We start from the raw sequence: 23,217 nt of genomic DNA, 5'->3' as shown, positions 1-23,217 counted from the left end.
CTACTGAGCGACCCAGGCGTCCCTAGTTTTTTAAAGTAATCTCTACGCCCAAAGTGGGGGCTCCAACTCACAACCCCAAGATCAAAAGTCTCACGCTCCACTGACTGAGCCAGCCAGGAGCCTCTATTACTATTTTATGTATGAGAAAATCGAAGTTTAGAAGGAATGGAGTAATCCACCTAAAATTATATTGTGAATGGCAGGTCCAGGATTTAACACTTGGTTCCAACGTCTATCCCCCTGATTTCTACCTGCCAGTAAAGACGATATAAAAGAAAACCTATGGTTAAAAGGAAATGACGAGCCACCCTTTCCCCTCCGTTTTTCTCCCACTCTCATTTCTCATGAGTTTTCACTCCCCTTTCCTCCACGCTGCCAGAATATGCTCTTGCTACCGCTAGCTGAAACCCAAGTTTTGGGACTGGGAGTGTGTGTAACAGTTTAGGTCTTCCGGCCAGCCGGAACCACCCACACCGCCGCTCAAGCAGTGTGGGGCGGACCACTTCGGAGCTCCTGGAGGTGGTCCCGGGTTAGAGTGGCAGCTGCCGCAGCCAATGGGCTTGGGCGTCATTGGGCCGGAAACCTATGAGAAATCCGGTGAAAGAGTCGAGGATAATTTGTTTAAGGATGTAGGCACGGGTTTGAAGGAACATGGGCCTGTGTCAGAGGTGGCGGCGGCTCCGGCTGTCGGGCTTGCAAACCTGCCGGCTACACACGGTGCGTGAGGTACCCACCCAAAAGTTAAGAACCGCATCGGACCCAGACCAGGCCCAAAGTGCAGGCTCCCAACCCCTGCCTTGAGCCCCTGGATCCGGCCCCGCTAAGCCTTTAGTTACAGCCATCTTTTCCCTAGAGTCGACCACCAGAAGAGGCTAGGGCTCCTAGTCTAGAGCCCTGTATCACCCAGCCCTCTTAAAGGCCTGGGTTTAGGATTAAGGCCACTTCGGTACCCTCACCTCCTGCCAGCCTCAATCCCAGGAAGGAATGATGGGACCTGAGTTACCTCCTAACATTTTTCTCTCCAGGCAGCTGTGCCAGCCCCTCCACAGTGGTTGGCAGAGCGGCTCGGCCTTTTTGAGGAGCTATGGACTGCTCAAGTAAAGAAGTTAGCAAGCGTGGCACAGAAGGAGCACCGGACTATTAAGATATCACTTCCTGGAGGCCAGAGGGTGGATGCTGTGGCATGGAGCACAACCCCTTACCAGCTAGCCCAGCAGATCAGGTACCAGACCATTTTGTACCTACCAGGATCATCCTTCTCCCTCTGTATTTCGCTGGACTCGAGCAGAGAATGAAAATTATGCCTGGTATCTATTCCATCTCTATCAAGATCGCCTTTTCATGAGAATTCATTTTCATCTGGGTTAGTTTCAGAGTCTCTACCCTTTGTTTATTATCCATTGGGAAAAGAAATGATAGGTTTTATTGCTCTGGTGCACCTTTCCCCATTTGCAAGCTTAGAACTATTGAGAGATTAGTCCCTGTCTTCCCCTGTGGACTGTGACCATGTCTTTTTCTTTGTCCTCACTTCCCCTCCCCCCGGCCCCCCCCCCCCCCCCCAATTCCCAAGCTCAACACTGGCAGATACTGCAGTGGCTGCTCAAGTGAATGGAGAACTTTATGATCTGGAACGGCCTTTGGAGACAGATTCTGACCTCAGATTTCTGACATTCAGTTCTGCAGAGGGCAAAGCAGTAAGTTTCTTCCTTTTCAGGAATACAGTGACAACTAAACTAAGGGATTTTTAAGTGGGCATACTTCTAGTATTTCTTTTGCCTCAGTTTCTCCCTTTGCAGTTGGGAGGGAGACCTACCACAGACTGCTTGTCTTGACTAACCCTGGATAAGCTAGAAACTTAGGATGAAAATTTTCAACATAGGTCCATTAAGTAAACATCATTTGCACTAGTAAAAAGGAAAGCTGAAAATAGAAGGGTAATATGCCAGTTCTGTCACTTCAACCCTAGAGACATACATCATAAGTCATCTGTAACATATATTTTTTTATAATTTTTTTTTAATGTTTGTTTACTTGTGAGAGAGACAGAGACAGAGGTGTGAGCGGGGGAGGGGCGACAGAGGTTCCGGAGAGGGAGACACCGAATCTGAAGCAGGCTCCAGGCTCCGAGCTGTCAGCACATAGCCCGATTCGGGGCTCAAACCCACAGACTGTGAGATCATAATCTGAGTCAAAGTCGGACGCTTGGGGCGCCTGGGTGGCTCAGTCGGTTAAGCGTCCGACTTCAGCTCAGGTCACGATCTTGCGGTCCGTGAGTTCCAGACCCGCGTCGGGCTCTGGGCTGATGGCTCAGAGCCTGGAGCCTGCTGCCGATTCTGTGTCTCCCTCTCTCTCTGCCCCTCCCCCGTTCATGCTCTGTCTCTCTCTGTCTCAAAAATAAATAAACGTTAAAAAAAAAAAAAAAAAGTCGGACGCTTAACTGACTGAGCCACCCAGGCACCTCTACGGGCATATATTTTTTAATTCTAACTTGGCTTCCACAACTGAGCACACAACTCCTCCTCCCTACTTTGTCTTCTTCATGTCAGCTTGGGTAATATAGACCTCATCTACTAGGATCCAGAAAAATGGAGTTTTATCATCTTCATCTAAATGGTGACCAAAGGGGCGCCTTGGTGGCTCAGTGGGTTGAGCGTCTAAATCTTGGTTTCAGTTCAGGTCATGATCTCCTGGTTTGTGAGATTAACCCCTGTGTCCGGCCCTGCACTGACACCATGGAGCCTGCTTGGGATTCTCTGTCTCTCTCTCTGCTCTTTCCCACTAGCACACACACATGCACTCTCTCTCAAAATAAATAAACAACAAATAAATAAATGGTGAACAAATCCTAGAGGAGGGGTTGCATCACACTAGATTCCTGGAATAGAGAAAAATAGAACTAAAAGATCAAATAGAGCCCTTAGGAACTATGGTCTTGAGAAGGTAGTTTACTCTGAAGCCCTAAAAGGGGATGTTATAGGAGCAGAAAAAGAAGCCTAGGCCCTGTTTCTATGCTGTAGGACCAGGAAGCACTGAGGAGTGGGAGTGGGGGTTACCCCTGTCTGCGCATGTTTCTACTAGCCTTTTGTTTTCAGTTTTTCCTCCTTTTTACTGTTTAGTTAGTATTCACCTCCAAGGTCAGATTCCCCATCTTGTGATAGTTATTTCTAGAAGAGCCATACTGGTTTCACGCCAGCTTCTCTGAGAAGAGTATCAGAGAGTGAGGGGTTAAAGAAGGAGGTTATGAAAAAAAATAAAATAAAAAAACAAAAGCGGTGGTTATGAACTCCTTTCTTGTGAACCCAGGTGTTCTGGCACTCCAGCACCCATGTCCTGGGAGCAGCAGCTGAACAGCTCCTTGGTGCTGTCCTCTGCCGAGGTCCAAGTACAGAATGTGGCTTCTACCATGATTTCTTCCTGGGAAAGGAACGGTGAGTAGTGCAAGCAGAGAGGAGAATGATTCTGGAGTGGTTTCTTAGATATTTCACCATATTTTATTTCATTTGTCAGCTTTTTGGAATTTAATTGACAAAGTAATATATTAAAAGTGTACAACGTGAGGGGCACCTGGCTCAGTCAGAAAAGCGTGTGACTCTTCATCTCAGGGTTGTGAATTCAAGCCCCATGTTGGTTGTAGAGAATTACTTAAACTTTTTTTTTAATGTTTATTTATTTTTGAGAGAGACAGAGACAGAGCATGAGTGGAGGAGGGACAGAGAGAGAGGGAGACAGAATCTGAAACAGGCTCCAGGTTCCGAGCTTTCAGCACAGAGCCCGATGCAGGGCTCAAACCCACAGACCTCAAGATCATGACCTGAGCTGAAGTTGGATGCATAAGTGACTGAGCCACCCAGGTGCTCCTTAAACTTTTAAAAATAAAAAAATAAAGTGAACAAGCTGATAATTTGATATTTATATTCATTGTGAAGGGATTCCCACGATTGAGTTAATTAGTACATTCATCACCTCACTTCATGTGTGTGATTGCTTAAGGTTTACTCTTAGCAAATTTCATGCATACTGTATAGAATTATCAACTATAGTCACTATGTTCTACATTATCTTCTCAAACCTAATTCATTTTATACTGAGTTTGTACTGTTTCACCTGAGTGGTTTCTGCATCCTCTTCTGGGGCGTCAGGGATGTTCAATTTGGAAGAGAAAGTTTAGAGGAGGGCCTCTCCAGGCCTTTGCTGTGATATTGGTGCCAATTTCTCCCCTAGTCCATGCTTTTTCTTTTCTAATTCTCATTGAAACTTATCTAGTCTTTATGAATTCTTTGGCTTTTATTTTTTACTTCATCCTTCATTACTATTGCCTTAATTATGTCTGTCCATATTGTCTGCATCCGACCTTTAATTTAACATATAGAGCTTTTGCTCCCACTGTAAAATTTATACCTGATTTCCTATTTATGTTTTCTGTCAGTTTGTCTGCCTTTACCAATAATTCTAGATGTCTGTGGAGAGCAGGGTTTCACCCCCTAGCCAACAGGTGTGGCACCCAGGTGATGCTTCTTAAAGGATGAACGCCAACAAATTCTCACCTTTCCAGGACAGTCCGGGGCTCAGAGCTGCCTGCTTTGGAGCGGATTTGCCAGGAACTTGCAGCTGCTGCTCAACCCTTCCGGAGGCTAGAGGCTTCCCAGGATCAGCTTCGCCAGCTCTTCAAGGTGGGGTGGGGGTGCACACATTTAGGAGGACGATCCAAAAGCATGGGGGAAGGGGTGATTGTCTCCCAGGACATCTTTTTTTCTTTTTAACTTTTTTTTTTAACGTTTATTTATTTTTGAGAGAGCGAGAGACAGAGCACAAGCAGAGAGAGGGGAGGGGCAGACAGAAAGAGGGAGACACAGAATCTGAAGCAGACTCCTGGCTCTGAGCTGTCAGCAGAGAGCCTGACGTGGGGCTCAAACTCTCGAACCGCAAGATCATGACCTGAGCTGAAGTTGGACACTCGACTGACTGAGCCACCCATACACCCCTCTCCCAGAACATCTTTATGGGAATAGAGACTTATCCTCACTCTTCTCTCCTTCCAGGATAACCCCTTTAAGCTTCGCCTGATTGAGGAGAAAGTGACAGGTCCAACAGCAATAGTATATGGGTGAGCGTTGTCAAAATGGAGGGAAACGGGGAGGTAGGTATGCACAAAAGAAGGCCAGAAATAGGATGAGGGAAAGAAGGTAGAAGGTAGTCTGTTGTTCAGAAAAATAATGGGAACAAGAAATTATTTTTATCTCCCATTGCTCTTGCTGTCTCTGTAGAACAGGTCTTACATTTTTTTTCCGTCTGCTAGAGGCCAGGAGAACACCGGAAGCTCAAGAATTTGGAGACCACTAAGTGTTCCCTCCTTTCCCCCAGGTGTGGCATGCTGGTAGACCTCTGCCGGGGCCCCCACCTTCGGCATACTGGACAGATTGGAGGTCTGAAGCTGCTGACGGTCAGTTATGAGGGCAAGGTTAGGTTAAGACTCCTGCTTTCACTGGGATGAGCAGGGGAGTAGGAAGATGCTCTCTCAGCCCCTTCTCTCCTCTTATAGCTAAGGGAGGAATCCAGTAGGAGGAAGATTTCTTGGTTCCTGCCTTCCACAAACTCCCAGTGTGATGGCAGCTGCTGGACATCCTGCCGGAGCTCCGAAGCCAATTCACAATCCGTAGTTGGACCTCAGTGCTAGGGAGGTGGAGAGGGAGTGTGAGAACAGTCTGGACAGGGTCACATAGGGAAGGCTGCTGTGGAGAGGGTGTGTGGAACCCCACTGGGCAGGCACAGGGAGAGTATTCTAAGTTCAAGTCATGCCTTTTATGAAAATCCTGTGCCTGGGCCAGGTGAGTTATTTGTTCGGTGGAATGGGAGCAGGGAGCGAGAGGAGAGGCAGGAATATGCAGCCAAAAGCCCTGGACTAAAAACCTCTCATCTTGCTTAGTCCTGGCTCTGCCATAGGTAAAGTATGTGGCCTTGGGTAAATCTCCTTACTCATTTTCCCCATCTATAAAATAAGACTGTTGTTAATTCCTGTCCTACCAATAAATCCACGTCACAGAGACAAAGTCAATTAACACAGGTGAAAGTGGTATAAAACGCTGGCTGTTTCTTGTTAAATTGTTTGAGGAAAGAGTAGGCAGAAGCATTTGAATTTCATGTGGCCAGGAATAGGGCATAGTGGAGATTGATAAGCAAGTGGATAGAAACAACAACAACTGACATTTGACCGGAGCTGAAGGTTACTCCCATGAGTAGTCATTGATTAGAGGTGGGGGAGGGGGGCTCTAAGTACAGAGAGAATGTACTGGTGGGAGAATGGGGAGAAAAAGAGGTGGCAGGATAAGGTTAGGCTTGAACAGGATACAAGTGGGAATTAAGCATCCAGTGTGTCTAAGGCTGTAAACATGGCAGGGGTTCTGAGGGGTATCACGCTGATGGAGGCAGTGGAAAATGGAGTGAGTGCTGAGACGGGACACTTGTGGTGCGTGTCGTATGCTCAGAATCAGACGAGCATCAGCGAAGGAGAGCTTGGGTACCCGCAGTCCCTCATCTTCCCTTTGACTCCCTCTGTTTTCCCATAGAACTCGTCATCCCTGTGGAGGTCTTCAGGTGCCCCAGAGCCACTGCAGCGAGTGTCAGGGATCTCCTTTCCCACAATGGAGGAGTTGAGAGCCTGGGAAGAAGGGAGGGAGGAAGCGGAGTTACGGGACCACCGGCGCATTGGGAAGGTACGGAGATTGGAGAAGGAGAGGGTGCGTGAAGGAACCTAATTGTGAAGCTGGGAGCAGATTCTGAATCCAGCAGATTGAGCAGCTCCATCAGTTATTTCTTCTGGGTTCCAAAGTCCTTGCTTCTCTCTCCAAGTGACATTGCCATTCCTGACTCAGGCACAGGAGCTCTTCTTCTTCCATGAACTGAGCCCCGGGAGCTGTTTCTTCCTGCCTCGAGGGACGAGAGTGTATAATGCACTGGTGGCTTTCATCAGGGTAAGGGGGCCTCCAGTCCAGAGGAGGGACGACCAGAGAGGAAATCAGGACCCAGAAGCCAAGTGTTAGAAGAGCGGGATTAGAAGCACGAACATAAACATTATAAGGTGCTGGTGGCCTTTAACAAGGTCCTAGGAATGTGTGGTGCACAGAGGGGGGAGCGTAGAGAGGGAACACGGTACTTAATAGGTTGTAGTTGAGATCAGCCTGACCTGAGGTCCCCGGAGGATCACACACCTGCCTCTCCCCGACTCTGCCTTCCATATTTGTGCTGTCCTCCCCCAGTCACTCTGCCTTCCATATCCTGTGCCCTCCTCTCCAGGCCGAGTACACCCGCCGTGGTTTTTCCGAGGTGAAAACCCCCATACTGTTTTCTACGAAGCTCTGGGAGGTGTCAGGACACTGGGAGCATTATCAGGAGGATATGTTTGCCCTGCAGCCCCCAGACTCTGACAGGCTCTCCAGCTCCCTGAGTGACCACGCTCCTAGCCATCCTGCAGACACACTCGCCCTGAAGCCCATGAACTGCCCTGCACACTGGTGAGCTAGGAGCCAAGAGGCCTGGGTCCTCCCAGGGCTGGGGGTAGGCAACCAGGTTGCTGAATATGAAGTAATAGAAAGCGCCTTGGCAGAGCACTACAACACCTGATTCGAGTCTTAAATCTGCACTCCAGAAAACCTTGTGAATTTGGGAAAACCATTGTGTCTCTCTGAGCCTTAGTCTCCTTGTATAACATCAGGGGTTTGGAGTTGCTGTCCGAAGTTCCTCTTTCACCTCAGTGCCTGTCACACAATAGGGGCACAGTAAATGAAGTCTGCTGCTGTTGTTCTGAGAAATGCACTTTGGTTTTTGTTTTTGTTTTTAAATTTTTTTTTAATGTTTTTACTTATTTTTGAGACAGAGACAGAGCATGAACGGGGGAGGGGCAGAGAGAGAGGGAGGCACAGACTCAGAAGCAGGCTCCAGGCTCTGAGCCATCAGCCCAGAGCCCGATGCGGGGCTCGAACTCACGGATCGCGAGATCGTGACCTGAGCTAAAGTCGGACGCCCAACCGACTGAGCCACCCAGGAGCCCCTGAGAAATGCACTTTGAACCAGGAAGGGCTCAAACTGCTGAGTGGGATGGACAGGACTTGGGGGGAGGGCATGCCCAGGCTGGGGAGAGGGCGTGCTGATGGCGCAGAGAAAGTAAGCAAGCACACTGGGCAGAGATGCAGTCTGCGGGGGCTGCTTTTCCCTGTGGCCCTGACCCTTCCTCATCCCCATCTCAGCCTGATGTTCGCTCACCGGCCCAGATCCTGGCGAGAGCTGCCCCTGCGCCTGGCGGACTTCGGGGCCCTGCACCGGGCCGAGGCCTCTGGCAGTCTGGGGGGACTGACCCGGCTGCGGTGCTTCCAGCAGGATGACGCTCACATCTTCTGTGCACCGGATCAGGTGGCCCTTCCCCAGCTCCACCAAAGCATTTCTAAACCGCCTTCCATTCTCCATTTGAACTGCCAACACTCCTGCTCCCTGTCTCCCTCTTTGTATACTACAACTCAGTTGTATGATAGCCCCAGCTTGCCTCTATGTTTTTGCCCTGTGTTTCCCCCAAAACTCCCATCACTCCAGAACTCTAGGTTGCACACAACTCACTCACCCTTATTTTCTGTCCCCAGCTTGAAACAGAGATACAAGGCTGTCTTGATTTCCTCCGCTCTGTCTACACTGTCCTTGGCTTCTCCTTCCGCCTGGCTCTATCTACCCGGCCATCTAGCTTCCTGGGCGAGCCTTGCCTTTGGGACCAGGCTGAGCAGGTGAGGAGGCAGATAAACCACTCTCTGATGGCAGAAGAGGGGAGATGGGAATTGGGGTCCTCAATAGAGGCATATGCCAACCAGGTCATTTGTTGGGGGACTGGAGGGGTCTGTTGCTTATAAAGTCTAAAATGATACATTCCTCTCTCATCTCATTCCCTTTAAAGGTCCTTCAACGGGCCCTGGAAGAATTTGGAGAACCCTGGGAACTCAACCCTGGAGATGGTGCCTTCTATGGGCCTAAAGTAAGTTGGGGATCCTCCTAAGAGTTGTATTTACTCATTTTTTGTTTTGTTTTATTAGGTATTTAATAGACACAAAGGAATATTTTTTAACTTGTATAGGATAGAAAGAAGAGCAGTATGTTCCCTGGCCCCGTGGAGCTTATGGTCCTGTGAGGCGTGTGGGAGGCAAATAGGCATTTCAGGGCCACTGAACCCGCGCTTGCAGGTACCAAGGGAGCATATCATTCAGGAGGGAGGGTCAGGAAAGGCTTCTTGCAGGATTCTCTTTCTTTACCTTTTTTTTTCTTTTTTTTTTTTTTGAGAGAGAGAGGGTGTAAGTGAACGAGGGGCAAAGATCAAGAGAGAGAGAGGGAGAATACCGTAAGGGGAAGAGAGAGAAGCAGGGCTCACCCAGGGCTCATGTTTTCCCTGAAGTGGGGCTCGGACTCCCCCAATGTAGGACTCGAACTCATCAACTGTGAGATGATGACCCAAGCCGAAGTTGGATGCTTAAAGACTGAGCTCCCCAGGTGCCCCTGCAGAATTCTCTTTCTAACCTTAAAGGTCATTGTTGGCCAAGGAAAGAGGGGTTCCAGGTGGGAACAGTGCAGGCAGAGGGTGGAGGCAGGGTAAACAGGGCAAGTTGGAAGAAGTAAAACAAGTCAGGGGGAAAAAAAGACTGGAAAGTGTCTACTGGATTCCATGAAAAGGCTGTTAGATGTTGAAGCACCATTTCTGGTACAGAGGCTGGGGTGGGAGTCAGAGGTAAATGAATGAACATAACTCTTTTGAGCATTTTGGCTCTCAAAAAGCAAAGGAGAGTAGCAAGAGGGGCCTGGATAGTCAAAAGAGATTTTGATGAAGAGAGAAATTCAAGAATGTTTAGCTCTGATAAAAGAGAGCGTGTTTGAGTCAGGGAAAAATTGAAGTTGTAGAAGGGGTTTCAGTGGAGGGAAGTTCTTGGGGAGGTTTGAGGGGTGGGATTGAGAGCCCACAAGAGATCACCTCTGCCATTGTTCTGGAGGCAGGAAGAAAGGTTGGAGGCACATGCAAGGAGGTCTATAAGTGTGGTGACAGGAAGTTGAGACACTCTTCGTCTCATGATGTCATTATCTGATTTCCCCATAAAATGTGAGACAGGATCATTTGCTGAGATGGGAGTAGGGAAGAGGGGAGTTGTTAGTGGGGGCAGTGAAGATAGGAAGAGAGAGGAGAAAGCTTGAAAGTCCTTGAAGAGAACAGGACACAGAACTGATTAGGGCAGCAGGGGATTGCCGACAGCAGTCAGGGTCCACTTGAGGTTCAGAACAGGGATTTGCATGGCGGCATCAATCCCCATTTATGTATCTGTTGTGGTATGGGACATGCTGGGCAGCTCTGAGCAGTTCTGTTGCAGGGGCAAGGAGGTGGGGGGCAGGAGTGCCACCAGGTTGAGGATTTGCCATGGGGATGTGACAGAAGAACAGTGATAGAGGGGAACCTGGGAAAGTGGTTCCAGCCACATGGGGAAAGAAAGAAAGGTGGATGGAGCCTGTGAATGGGAAGGAAATAGAGGAATTAAGCAACCTGGAAATTAAAGAGCCATTTGTAGGAATAATTGTCAGAGCCAGAAAACCAAGAGACAGTAATCAGAGCAGGGTGTGTGATGGACTGTTCCAGAGGTGTAACCATTCTGGGCGATGACAAGATGAAGGCTGTATCCATAGGGTGGGTGCAGGTAGACATCCCGGAAATGACGAACTCAAGGAATTCAGAGGCCAGGGTGTGGGTGGGTCATTTGTATCAAAGTCCCCTAAGGTCATAATACCATTATCAGGTAGAAAGAGCTACTGCTGAGGTGTCCAGTGAGTGAAGTAAGAGTACAACAGAGCTGGGTGAGGAGTCTCTCAGAAAGCCTGGCACGTAGGCAGGTGGAAGGTGGGTGGTGCGGACAGTAGAGGGTACTGCTTCTGGTTGCTTTTAGGCCTCTGTCTCTCTCCTCCAGATTGACGTGCACCTCCGCGATGCCCTGGGCCGGCCCCATCAGTGTGGGACAATCCAACTTGACTTCCAGCTGCCCCTGAGATTTGACCTCCAGTACAAGGGGTACAGAACCATGCTCATCCCCTTTTCCCTTGGCTGCTAGTGGAGTAGGTGGAGAACAGCGTCTCCTTCTATCTTTGTACCTAACATGAAACTCAAATCCTTTACACCTTCACCGGAGCTGAATATTGCTTAAAAACCAGAAGGTAATCTCGTGTGCATATCTCGTGACATTTCCTCTATTCCCTCCTTCTCCCTTTTTCCCTCCAAGGCAGGCGGGGGCCCCAGAGCGTCCAGTCGTCATTCACCGAGCAGTGCTAGGTTCTGTGGAAAGGATGTTGGGAGTGCTAGCGGAAAGCTGTGGTGGAAAATGGTGAGAACTCTGGCCCCACATTTCTGTTCTGGTCCTCAGACCAGACGGTACATGCCCCAGATCCTGGTGCCCTCAGACTCACTCTTCTCTTTTCCTCTCGAATCTGCTCTCTGCAGCCGTATTTGTAGTCGAGCTAGAGTAAAGAGTTTGCCTTCCTCTCTTCTCTCTCAACCAGGCCACTGTGGCTGTCCCCGTTCCAGGTGGTGGTCATCCCTGTGGGAACTGAGCAAGAGGAATATGCCAGGGAGGTGAGGAGAAACTGGGGGTGCATGCACAGGGGCTAACGCAGGACTACGGCGAGTCCGGGGCTGAGCAGTGGGTAGGAAGAAGTCACACAGCACAGTAGAAGGGGAGTAGCACTTGGAGCCACAGGACTGGTCTCGAATGGGTGCTGACATATATGCTGGATATTCCACATCTGAGAAATGACACTAGTTCCTTGCCTCGTGTGTGAAAATTAAACAAATTCACAGATGTTAAATGCTGACAGTGGAGCACTTGGTACAAAAGGGGCTTAGGTAAATGTCAGCTGCATGTTTCCTTTCTAGAGGAAGGGTGTGGACAGTACAGAGTCAAGTAGCTGGTTGGGTAGAGCCGGGCTAGAACAGGCAAAGCAGGCAGAGTCCGGGAATTGGTGGCAGGTGCAGCTTCAGTAGGAAGCAGACAAACTATGAGGGACTGGGGAGGGGCCTCGGTGCAGAGATGAATGAGGAGGGGTTGTCCACAAGAACCAGAGAGCCTTGAGGCAGAGGACAGAAGACAGAAGACAGCATGGGGAAGATTGGTATCAGGCTACTCTAGCCCCTGAGCCTTCAGTTCCCATCCTCAAACCCCTGCCCCAGGCGCAGCGGAGACTGCAGGCTGCAGGGCTGGTCTGCGACCTGGATGCCAACTCGGGGCTGACACTCAGCCGGAGAGTCCGCCGGGCTCAGCTCGCTCACTACAATTTTCAGTTTGGTAAGTGACCAGCAGCACAGGCCCTCCGAGCCTAGTGCTCCCCCACCAGCCTTCTACACTGTTCTTTCCTATTGGATTTGCATTAACTAGGGCTCAGTCCCTGAGCGAGACTTTCAGGGAGCCAGGATTCAGGACACCTGAGCTGTTTGGGCCCTCAGTTCCTTCACCCCCTGACAATCAGTTCTCATCCTCAGAAGAACTTTTTCTTTTTAAAAAATTTTTTTAAATGTTTATTTCTGAAGGAGAGAGAGAGAGAGAGACAGAGCATGAGCAGGGGAGGGGCAGAAAGAGAGGGAGACACAGAATCCAAAGTAGGCTTCAGGTTCTGAACTGTCAGCGTAGAGCCCAATGTGGGGCTCGAACCCACAAACCATGAGAGCATGACCTGAGCCGAAGTCGGACGCTTAACTGGATGAGTCACCCAGGCATCCCATTTCTTCTTTTTTTTCTACCACTAATTTATTCTTTGAATTTGTGCAAGTCATAGAAGATCACATCACAAGCATGAAAAGCACTTTCTTACCTAGTGCAGAATAATATTCTCAACGAAACAAAAAAAGTACAAAATCACAGACGTGAGAAAACATTCGATGAGATTTGGGTTATTGCAACATATATTAGAAAGTGAATACCTTCGGGCACCTGGGTGGCTCAGTCGGTTAAGCGGCCGACTTCGTCTCAGGTCACGATCTCGTGGTCTGTGAGTTCGAGCCCTGCGTCGGGCTCTGTGCTGACAGCTCAGAGCCTGGAGCCTGTTTCAGATTCTGTGTCTCCCTCTCTCTCTGACCCTCCCCCATTCATGCTCTGTCTCTCTCTGTCTCAAAAACAAATAAACATTAAAAAAATTTTTTTTTTTTTTAAAAGAAAGTGAATACCTTCAAGAGTAAGGCTAGGGTTTTTGTGTAGCCAGCCAAAGTGTTTGAATTTTACCTGTTGGGCCTGTATTTTCAGACATCTCTGCTAAAGTTCCCCTTAAGACTGAACTGAGATCATGTGAACTACATTCACCCTGGGGAAATTGCCCAAGGTTCAGAGTATTTTGATGCAAAGGTAGCATTTCTTTTCAGACTCACGTTTTATCCTTACAATTTTTGTATATTTTGTCACTCCTGATTATATACATAGCAACTTTAATATTCTTTATTTTTATTTTTATTTAAAAAATTTTTTTTTTTTTTAACGTTTATTTATTTTTGAGACAGAGAGAGACAAAGCATGAACGGGGGAGGGTCAGAGAGAGGGAGACACAGAATCTGAAGCAGGCTCCAGGCTCCGAGCTGTCAGCACAGAGCCCGACGCGGGGCTCGAACTCATGGACTGCGAGATCATGACCTGTGCCGAAGTCGGCCGCTTAACCGACTGAGCCACCCAGGCGCCCCTATTTTTTTAATTAAATTAAAAATTTATCTTAATTGAAGTATAGTTGACACACAATGTGTCACTTCTATACATTACTCAGTGCTCATCACAATAAATGTAGCTACCATCTGTCACCATACAATGTTATTAGAATATTATTGACTATATTCTCTATGCTGTACTTTTCATCCCTATGACTCACTTATTTTATAATTGCAAGTTTGTACCTCTAGTCCCCTTCACCTTTGCCTTCCATCCCCCCAACCTGTCCACCCTAGCAGCCACCACTTTTTTGTTCCCTGTATTTATGAGATTGTTTCTTTTGGGGATGTGCATGTGTGTGTTCATTTCTTTTGTTTTTTAGATTCCATATATATGGGGCATCTGGCTGGCTCATTTGATAAAGCATGTGACTCTTGATCTCGGGGTCATGAGTTCAAGCCCCATGTTGGGTATAGAGATTACTTTTTTAAAAAAGTGAAATCATGATATTTGTCTTTCTCTGACTGACTTCACTTAGCGTAGTACCTTCTGGGTCCACCCATGTCGTCACACATACAAAATCTCACTCTTTTTCAGGCTGAGTAATATTCCAGTGTACGTGTGTGTGTGTGTGTGTGTGTGTGTGTGTGTGTGTGTGTGTGTACACCCTGTGTATTTATCCATGTATCTGTCAGTGGACACTTGGGTTGCTTCCATGTCTTGGCTACTGTAAATAATGCTGCAGTAAACATAGGGGAGCATAAATCTTTTTGAATTAATGTTTTCTTTTGGGGGGGTAAATACCATGCAGTGGAATTACTAGATCATTATGGTATTTCTATTTTTAATCTTTATTGAGGACCCTCCATACTGTTTTCTACGCTGGCTGCACCAGCTTACATTCCCACCAACAGTGCGTGAGGGTCCCTTTTTCTCCACATCCTTGCCAACACTTGTTATTTCTTGCCTTTTTGGTGCTAGCCATTCTTCCTGGTGTGAAAAGATATCTCATTGTGGTTTTGATTTCCATTTCCCTGATGTTTAGTGTTGTGAAGCATCTTTTTATGTACCTGTTGGCCATATATGTCTTCTTTGGAAAATGTCCATTTAGGCCCTCTGCACATTTTCAAATATGATGATTTGGAGTTTTTTGGAGTTGAGTTGTATGAGTTCTTTGTATATTTGGGGGGGTATTTTGTTTAAGTTTATTTTGAGAGGGAGAGAAAGCAGGGGAGGGGCAGAGAGAGAGAATCCCAAGCAGGTTCCACACTGCCAGCACAGAGCCTGATGCGGGGCTCAAACCCACGAACCATGAGATCATGACCTGAGCCCAAATCAAGAGTCAGATGCCCAACCAGCTGAGCCACCCAGGTGGCTTATCATTTGCAGATATATTCTTCAGTTCAGTAGGTTACTTTTTCATTGTGTTGATAGTTTCCTTTGCTATGCAAAAGCTTGTAGTTTGATGTGGTCCCAGTAGTTTATTTTTGCTTTTGTTTCCCTTGCCTGGGGAGACATACCCAGAATAAAGTTGCTTAGGCTGATGCCAAGATATTATTACCTCTATGTTTTCTTCTAGGAGTTTTATGGTTTCAAGAAAACAGTTTTCTTCTGACCTCCATCCTAGCTCTTGGTGTCTGTTAGGTTAATTAACCAAAGGAGCATCAGAGAGAAAGGGACAGGAAGGATTAATCAGGGATTAATTAGTTAGCTTTGTTTATTCTAGACCTAGTTGGAATTAGCCCTGAGGGATGATAAGGAGCAGAAACTCCTTTGCCAGATTACTTGATCCTCTCATTTTACACTCCCACTTGCCCATGAGCTCTTAGAGCAAGTTACCCCATGACCCCACGGGCTTGCATGTGTTTCTTATACCCCTGCCACCCTCCCCTCTCTCTAATGCCCACACACAGAGTTTCTCTCTGGGTCTGCTTCTTGGTCTGTTTGTCTTTTTCTGTGGCTGACCCTACTGTCTCCGACCCCTAGGCTCAGGACTGGAAGTGATAAGGCATGTGGAGAATGTCTGGAGCATTTCCTTATCCGTCAGGATGATCAGGAAACTGGAAAGCAAGAGGCAGCTAAATATACCCTTTTCCTGAACCTTATCTGGCCTCTGCTCTCACCCTTCCTAAAGATTTAGGTCTCTTGAATTTTTGTATATCCCATGTAGAAAAATGTGCCCTGACAGTCTCAAACCTCCCCTCTTCCCGCAGTGGTTGGCCAGAAAGAGCAGAGTAAGAGAACAGTGAACATTCGGACTCGAGACAACTGCCAGCTTGGAGAGCGGGACTTGACTGAGGCTGTGCAGCGGCTGCTGGAGCTCCAGAACACCAGGGTCCCAAACGCTGAGCAAGTGTTCTGAGCTTTCGTATATAGACGCGGCAGAGACCCGCGGGAGCTGCCAGCCTCCCTTCATGTGGAAGAGCCCGAACTGACCGCCAGAATCCGGAGGCCCCCAGGCCCCTCAGAACAAGTGTGGAGGCATGAGCTTGCTCTCCTGGAAAGAGACTTGATCTGGGGGAAGCTGTAGCTATTTGGATGTGAGAGGAGTGAAGCAATAAAGAATAAACTTGAAGTTTCTGGGTATGTGTCTTCATCTCTGATTCCTGAGTAGGCATAAAAGGGAGTTTGACCCTGTCTCCATCTCTTTCATCCTGGGGTGCTGGGGAAGCAGAAAGAGGGCAGCCCTGGCCTCCCCCTGGGAGGGGCGCTCCTGGGGTAGCTGTTCTGTCCCCTACCCAGGATTCCTTAGTGCCCGGTTTCCCCAGCCCACTTCAGCAGGTGTACTGCTCCACAGTAGGCAGCATGCAGACAGAGGACTTGAACCGAAAAGGCAGGTCTCAACATCTCTTACTCCATGAGTCGCAGAATCCATTTCTCTGGAGATCATAAGAATGCTCTCCTCCCCTTACTCCAGTTCTCCTCAGTCCTCTCAGAAGGCTTCAGGGTGAATTTGGGAGGAGTGGCTGCCAGGCCAGAGGAGGAGCAGCCGGGACTGAGTCATGGCAGGAAATAGGAGGGAGGGAGTGATCCCCAGATAGCCAAATAAAAGGAGAAGGAGCCAGCCCCAAGGTTCACAACAGCGGTAACAGCAACCGGAGAAGCAGGCTCCCAGCAGCCCAGCCCTTCAGATCCAGATCTACCTGAGACAACGACCCACCTCCTGGGTGCCACTGACCAGTCCTTGCCCCAGGATGGGGACCATGCACAGAGGAGCCTTGGTCTTGGCCTGTCTGGCTGTTGCTTCTGTAGCCTCCTCCGAGGGAGGTGAGTTGGGGTTGGAGGCAACATTGGGCAGAGGCCCTGGCCAGCGTGGGCCTGGGGCCTGGGTCCAGCCATCCTCTGAATGGCTCATCACCAGAAGGGTGATTGTCCACTTGGCCTTGGTCCAAGGTGGGCCTGGGTACTGGAGCCGAGGCTTTAACCAGGGAGGGGAGCAGGTGCACAGAGGGAGAGTTTCCTAGAGCTTGCTGCCGGAAGACATAAAACTGGAATAAAATGGACAATTCAGTGGGTGGCTAGACTCCCAAAGTGAGGGGATCTGCCTCAGTAAGATATATATATATATATGGGGCCTGTCAGGCAGGGGAGAGAGAAAGAATGGGGCCTCCTGGCTACTCAAAACTGATTTGCTGACCCAGAGAGCCTGGACTGCTTCCCTGCCTGGTTAGGAGAGGAGTAGAGAGGGTGTCCGTCCACAGGGGACCAGACACACTCTATCTAGCACACATATAATCTGCTGGATGCTGGACAAAGTGCTACCAAGGGAAACTGTTGAGTGCCACAGATCTGGTCTGTATCTGGAAGGCCCGTCTGTTCCTCCCAGGTGCTAGTCTTTGGTGACTGCACATCAGCCACAGGCGATACCTTTCCCTGCAGCTGTGGGGCAGTTTGCCTCAGGGGTTTTGAATCATCCCAGTCCCCAGGTCCTAAACTGAAACCTAAGCTAAGGAGGATCTGGGACCAGCTGAAGGAGAGGCACTTAAACTTCAGTGTGGGCTTCTTATGAGAAGGCCCACAGATGTTTAAAGGGCCTAGAGGAGGTGAACAGATAAGACCCCAACCAGTTCAAAGTTGGGACTTGCTCCTGTAGAAAACTAGAGAAGCATCAGAGCTGAGAGGCTGAGAGGAGGAGAACCCAGGAGCCCTGAGGAAGAGACACTGACAGATTAGGGTTTCCACCACCCCATTCCTCCCACCCCAGCCCCATGTCACATTCCCTTCAAGCCTGGACTCAGGAAACCCAAGGCTTTGAGCCTGGTGGAGGTGAGGCTGTCAGAATATCATGACTTTCTCAGAACCCAATCAGTCACACCTAGGTGGGTTTGGGGGGAGGGTGTGGATTGATTAGGGGACATGGGACAGGAGCAGTACGGAAAGGCTTCTGGTGTCTTGGTCATCTTGCCTACACCCTTGATGTCTACTGTCCCTGCATCTTGTGCTTGGGGCCAAGAAAGTGCTCCTCAGATCCACCCTGACTCCCCCCTCTTCTTTCAGACTTCAAGGCTCAAGGGCAGAGGGAGCTGGGGCCAGAACCCCTCACTTATCACATTCAAGAAGGTGAGAGTTTGGGTGAGCAGCATGGGATTGGGGGGGGGGGGCGGAGGACAGGAGAAACTGTCCACTCTATCTCCCCTCTTACCTCTAGTTGGCTATGCAGCACCCCCTTCCCCACCCCAGACCCGAGCCCTCCCCATGGATCACCCTGACACCCCTCAGCCTGGCTTTCACTTTGAGGGACAGAGTGAAGGTAAGTCCACCATGCACCCTTCTCAGTTACCCACTCCCCCCCACCCCCCACCCCCAGCCCCAGGTTGCTGGTTGGGCTTACTTCCCGTTCTTCAGATGGGGAGGGGTGAGGAGGCCCTGCCCATTCCTCACTCTGGTTACAAGGGGGGGTTCACTCACACACTCCCCCTTCTGTAGTACAGCCCCCTCCCGCTCAGAAAGCCATCCCTGCCCAAGAGGAGGAGCTGCCCCCTCCCCAACTCCCCATGGGAAAGAAAGGTGAGTGCTTGCCCATCCCCCTCCTCCCCCTGCCACTACAATCGTGCTGCCATCAGTCTGACCCTTGCTTCTTTGTGCCCTCACTCCTGTCTTGCAGTGGAGTCCCCTCTCCCTCAGGAAGCCATCCCCCTCCAAGAAGAGCTGCCCCCTCACCAGGCCCCTGTTGAACAGAAGGAAAGTAAGTGACTCCCTCTCCACCCTCCCGACTGATGCGCATGGGCTTTGGGGGCTCTGCCACTCGCTCGCTGTGTAATCTTGGGTAAGTTATCTCCCCAAGCCTTAGTTTCCTCATCTGGGAAAATGGGGAAACAAGACCTCTTTTATAAAGTTATGAGATTAAGTGGCATAAAAGGCGCATTTTGTTTTCTCTTGTGTCTGTACTGACTTCCTCTTTATGAGTGGCAACTGGCCACGTCCCCCTCTTCTAGTCTATCCCAACATGGCTTCTGTTTACACATCTGCTTCCACCCTAGTAGACCCACCTTTCCCACATCAAGAGGAAATGACCTTCCCATCTAACCAGAGAGAGGGTGAGTGACAGCTCTGGTCTGTCCGTGCCCCTGATTTAGTGCTCAGGGCCCTGGGGTGGGAAGCCTGAAGCTTGGGAGGCAGCAAAGGGGAGCAGGTCTGACTTGTGGGGACTGTAAGAGTGACACCTTTCATGCCCCACTTCTCTTCCCTTTCCATCAGCCATTCTGAAGGTAAAAGCCACAAGTTTATGTCTGTCTCTTTCCCCCTGTATCCTCTCAACCCCAAGTTCTTTCAGTCCTCCCAGCTCATCCAGACTTTCTCTATTCCTCTACTCGTTCTCCTTCCCTGTTTTCCCCATTCTAGAAAAGCCTTTCATGGAACATAGCCCCCCAGAGCCTGAGTCTTGGAATCCAGCCCTGCACTGCCAACAGGGCCTGTCCCCAGGGGGCTGGGGCCACCGGCTGGACGGCTTCCCCCCTGGGCGACCTTCTCCAGACAATCTGGACCAGATCTGCCTTCCTACTCGCCAGCATGTGATGTACGGCCCTTGGAACCTACCACATTCTGGCTACTCCCACCTTACTCGCCAGGGTGAGACCCTCAATTTAGTGGAGACTGGATATTCCCGCTGCTGCCGCTGTCATAGCCATGCACACCGCTTGGACTGTGCAAAACTTGTGGTAGGTGTTGGGCTCTTGGTTCTGGGACTTGTCCTTTAACCTCCAGACAGTGTGTGTGTGTGTGTGTGTGTGTGTGTGTGTGTGTGTGTGAGAAGGACTAGAGGCCTCGGCCTTGGCACGTAGGAACCCCAGGTCCCTTTTGCTGGCCCTACCATGGGCCTCCTTAGTGGCTGGAAGGGCAGAGAACAGCCTCTGCTTCTTTCTTATCTACCTGCCCAGGGTCCTTTTCTGGAGCCTGGGAGGAGGACAGGAATGTGGACAATGGGCTGCTGGGCTGATCCATCCCTCTTGCTCTAGTGGGAGAACGCAATGATCCGATTCTGTGAGGCCGAGTTCTCGGTCAAGACCCGACCCCACTGGTGCTGCAACCGGCAGGGGGAGGCTCGATTCTCCTGCTTCCAGGAGGAAGCTCCCCGGCCGCACTACCAGCTCCGGGCCTGCCCCAGCCACCAGCCTGGTATTTCCTCGGGCCCCGAGATGCCTTTTCCCCCTGGGGTACCCACTCTAGACAACATCAAGAACATCTGCCACCTAAGACGCTTCCGTTCTGTGCCACGCAACCTCCCAGCTACTGACCCCATCCAAAGACAGCTGCAGGCATTGATCCGGCTAGAGGGGGAGTTCCAGCGCTGCTGCCGGCAGGGGAACAACCACACCTGTATGTGGAAGGCTGTAAGTGGGCGTCCCAGCCCCCCAAGAGCCCGTCTGCCTGCCCACCCATCTCCGACCTCTGATCCTGCCGGTCCATCCATCCGTGTACCTCCCCACTGTGAGCTCGTCTGCCCGTTCGTCTGCTTGCAAGTGTCCATCCATCCACTGTCTTCGTCATCTGCGTCTGTTCATCCTAAACCTTCATCCTGCACTCCTGGCCTCGTCCACCCGTGATCCCACACATGCACCCGTGTGCCATCCATCCGTCCAGCTCTGGCCTCACCTGACCCCCTCGTCTACCACTCCAGCTCATCTCCCGTGGCCCGTGCCAAGCCTCATTTGTGCTTCCATCCCTTCCTCCTTCCCAACACCATACATCCATGCCCTCTGGTTGTTTGTCCTTCCCTCTTGACACCTGTGGCCGGGAGTCCCTCATCTCATAGTGTAGGGCAGTAGAGGGTCAGAAGAGAAGGGGCCGAGTGTCCAGACTTCTGACTTCCCTCTCTCTGGCCCACAGTGGGAGGATGCCCTTGATGGATACTGTTATCGGGAACAGTCTGTAAAGACCCACCACCACTCGTGTTGCCACTATCCTCCTAGCCCTGCCCGCGATGAGTGCTTTGCCCGTCAGGCTCCCTACCCCAACTATGACCGAGACATCTTGACCCTTGACCTCAGCCGAGTTACCCCCAACCTCATGGGCCATCTCTGTGGAAACGGAAGAGTTCTCACCAAGCAGTGAGTCTTGCCCGGTTCTTCCCTCTCTTCCCTTCCCCCAAACCTTCCTTCTGGGGCATCCTCTGGGGGCACTCTTGGTAAGAGCAAAACCATGGTCTCCAAGCACCATTTTGGTGCCTAGGGATGCATAAAGACCCTGACCCTTGCCCCTTTCCCACCAACATAGTAAACAGATTCCTGGGCTAATCTGGAACATGACTGCCCACTGCTGCGACCTGCCATTTCCAGAACAGGCCTGCTGTGCTGAGGAGGAGGTGAGTGAGGGCAGCAGGGGGGTCATAGTCTCCAAAGGAAAGCAGGGTAGGGGAGACAGAGGGCTAGCACTGCAGGCCACCCTTTCTCTTTAGTACCTCACACCCCCCGCCCACAGAAATAGAGGACTAGTGGGGAAGATCTTTTTCTTGGTTCCAGAAGTCTTCATTCTTTTTTTTTTTTAATGTTCATTTATGGTTGAGAGAGAGAGAGAGAGAGAACAAGCAGGAGAGGGGCAGAGAGTGAGGGAGACACAGAATTTGAAGCAGGCTCCAGGCTCCGAGCTATCAGCCCAGAGCCTGACGTGGGACTCGAACTCACGAACCGTGAGATCATGACCTGAGCTGAAGTTGGACGCTTAACCCACTGAGCCACCTAGGCACACCCAGAAGTCTTCATTCTGACCTGATCTGCTCCCTACCTCTAAGTTCTTATTATGCCTTCTCTGGGCCCTAAGCTTTAGGCATTTCCAGATGTGCACATATGTCTGTCACAAGGAATCTAAGTATGCAAGGCAGCCTTGCACCCTCTCTGGCCCCAGGAAGGGATCCAGGGAGACAAGCCGAGAGCAAGGGGACTTTGAACACCCAAGTATTGATGCTTGACCTCCATCCAACACCTCCTTCCCCATCATCTCTGCTTTACTTTTCTCCTTCATCAGAAATCAGCCTTCATTGAGGACCTGTGTGGTCCCCGACGTAACTTCTGGCGAGACTCTGCTTTCTGCTGTAACCTGAGTCCTGGAGATGACCAGACCAACTGCTTCAACACTTACTATCTGAGGAATGTGGCTCTAGTGGCTGGAGACACTGGGGATGCCAAGGGCCAGGGGGAGCAAGGCCAACGCCGGGAAGAAATATCAGCCCCACCCCCTGAGCTCAAGGAAGAGTGAGTCACCCAGAGCCTCAGAGGATCAGATTGGGGGAACCCCACCCTCCTTGAACATTCATTACAGTAAACACCTCTTGGATTTGCCATCCTCATTGTCTTTAACGTCTCACATACAAACACACCCTTCTAAGCCTGGTAGGATTTTCTTCAGTGACTGGCCCCAGAGGCCCACTGTCCTGCCCCCATTGACTGAGCAGAACCATACCACAGGCTATGATGGTACCATAACTCAACAGCTTAACTTCACTATTTGTCATCTTGAATTTATTAACATATTTGAACAACAGTGTCACCTTGTCAGCTAGCTATCATCATTTAAAGGCAAAAAAGATATGGTTTCATGTCTTGGGTGAGCCCCCAAAGTGCCATAACCCAGCCCTACATTTTAAAATCTTCACTCTTGAAGTCCATACTTTGATTCATTCCATATCCATTTACTGAACGCCTACCGATGTGCACTATGCTAGATGTGGGGGGGATACACATCCAGAAAACACTGCCCCTTCCATCAAGTTGCTCATAACTCAGGAGCCTAACAGGTGTGTTAAGTTGTATTGCAGGGGGCTGCCAGATAGCCTGGTCCGAGGTGGGAGTAGGGCTGAGGGCTGTATGGATATACTGGGGAAAGCCTCTGTGCGGTGGAGGTCGGAGTAGTAGTATAAGGTGCAGGGGGCAGGTAAATCTCAGGCAGGACAGCTCAGGCAGAGAAGCACCAAGGCTGAGAGGGCCTGAGGCTTTGGTGGTCTCCCTTCCAGATGTGGCTGGAATGATAAGCAGGAGGTCATCACAAATGTCTCCTCTGCAAGGGTTTAAAAGTGCATCTTGGCACCTCTGCCCACGAAGGC

The 23,217-nt window shown here is 50.0% G+C and overlaps 2 protein-coding genes across 10 annotated transcripts; both read left to right on the top strand.

Annotated features, from left to right (window-relative positions):
- The first annotated feature begins 586 nt into the window (after nucleotides 1-586).
- Nucleotides 587-16,257, top strand: TARS2 (threonyl-tRNA synthetase 2, mitochondrial). Of its 7 annotated transcripts, XM_060622572.2 has the most exons (19): nucleotides 587-717; nucleotides 1,026-1,222; nucleotides 1,571-1,694; nucleotides 3,304-3,428; nucleotides 4,553-4,670; nucleotides 5,040-5,104; nucleotides 5,362-5,440; nucleotides 6,564-6,710; nucleotides 6,870-6,968; nucleotides 7,291-7,320; nucleotides 7,408-7,508; nucleotides 8,241-8,403; nucleotides 8,628-8,765; nucleotides 8,933-9,010; nucleotides 10,953-11,074; nucleotides 11,283-11,384; nucleotides 11,560-11,632; nucleotides 12,227-12,341; nucleotides 15,896-16,257. In XM_060622572.2, the coding sequence occupies exons 1-19, from the start codon at nucleotides 652-654 to the stop codon at nucleotides 16,042-16,044; spliced, it is 2,091 nt and encodes a 696-aa protein (XP_060478555.1). In that variant the 5' UTR covers nucleotides 587-651; the 3' UTR covers nucleotides 16,045-16,257. The 7 variants fall into 7 exon arrangements, 6 of the variants coding, with proteins under 6 accessions (XP_060478555.1, XP_060478556.1, XP_060478553.1 ...); XM_060622573.2 differs by lacking the exon at nucleotides 7,291-7,320; XM_060622570.2 differs by having other exon boundaries at nucleotides 7,291-7,508; nucleotides 10,974-11,074.
- Nucleotides 16,258-16,743: 486 nt separating this feature from the next.
- On the top strand, nucleotides 16,744-22,456 carry ECM1 (extracellular matrix protein 1). 3 transcript variants are annotated; one of them, XM_060622577.3, is made up of 11 exons: nucleotides 16,744-16,949; nucleotides 18,180-18,242; nucleotides 18,343-18,432; nucleotides 18,609-18,689; nucleotides 18,787-18,867; nucleotides 19,163-19,219; nucleotides 19,524-19,840; nucleotides 20,138-20,512; nucleotides 21,009-21,229; nucleotides 21,396-21,483; nucleotides 22,143-22,456. In XM_060622577.3, exons 1-11 carry the CDS (start codon nucleotides 16,877-16,879, stop codon nucleotides 22,371-22,373), a joined length of 1,677 nt encoding a protein of 558 aa, XP_060478560.1. In that variant the 5' UTR covers nucleotides 16,744-16,876; the 3' UTR covers nucleotides 22,374-22,456. The 3 variants fall into 3 exon arrangements, with proteins under 3 accessions (XP_060478560.1, XP_060478557.1, XP_060478561.1); XM_060622574.3 differs by having other exon boundaries at nucleotides 18,331-18,432; XM_060622578.3 differs by lacking the exon at nucleotides 19,163-19,219 and having other exon boundaries at nucleotides 18,331-18,432.
- Nucleotides 22,457-23,217: the final 761 nt, after the last annotated feature.

Source organism: Panthera onca, chromosome C1 (genome assembly GCF_046562875.1).
Source record: "Panthera onca isolate mPanOnc1 chromosome C1, mPanOnc1 haplotype 2, whole genome shotgun sequence".
Classification (NCBI taxonomy): Eukaryota; Metazoa; Chordata; class Mammalia; order Carnivora; family Felidae; genus Panthera; species Panthera onca.
Note: the sequence above shows the minus strand (reverse complement) of the source record. Positions and strands in the feature narration are given on the sequence as shown.

Bases quoted from the DNA above. Each gene is read 5' to 3' on its own strand.
- TARS2 (XM_060622569.2), top strand. From the start codon at position 652: ATGGGCCTGTGTCAGAGGTGGCGGCGGCTCCGGCTGTCGGGCTTGCAA. The intron at 5,441-6,563 runs GTCAGTTATGAG...GTTTTCCCATAG, and splicing joins GAGGTCTGAAGCTGCTGACG to AACTCGTCATCCCTGTGGAG. The intron at 11,075-11,282 runs GTACAGAACCAT...TTTCCCTCCAAG, and splicing joins TTTGACCTCCAGTACAAGGG to GCAGGCGGGGGCCCCAGAGC.
- ECM1 (XM_060622574.3), top strand. From the start codon at position 16,877: ATGGGGACCATGCACAGAGGAGCCTTGGTCTTGGCCTGTCTGGCTGTT. The intron at 18,868-19,162 runs GTAAGTGACTCC...CTTCCACCCTAG, and splicing joins CCCTGTTGAACAGAAGGAAA to TAGACCCACCTTTCCCACAT. The intron at 21,230-21,395 runs GTGAGTCTTGCC...CCACCAACATAG, and splicing joins GGAAGAGTTCTCACCAAGCA to TAAACAGATTCCTGGGCTAA.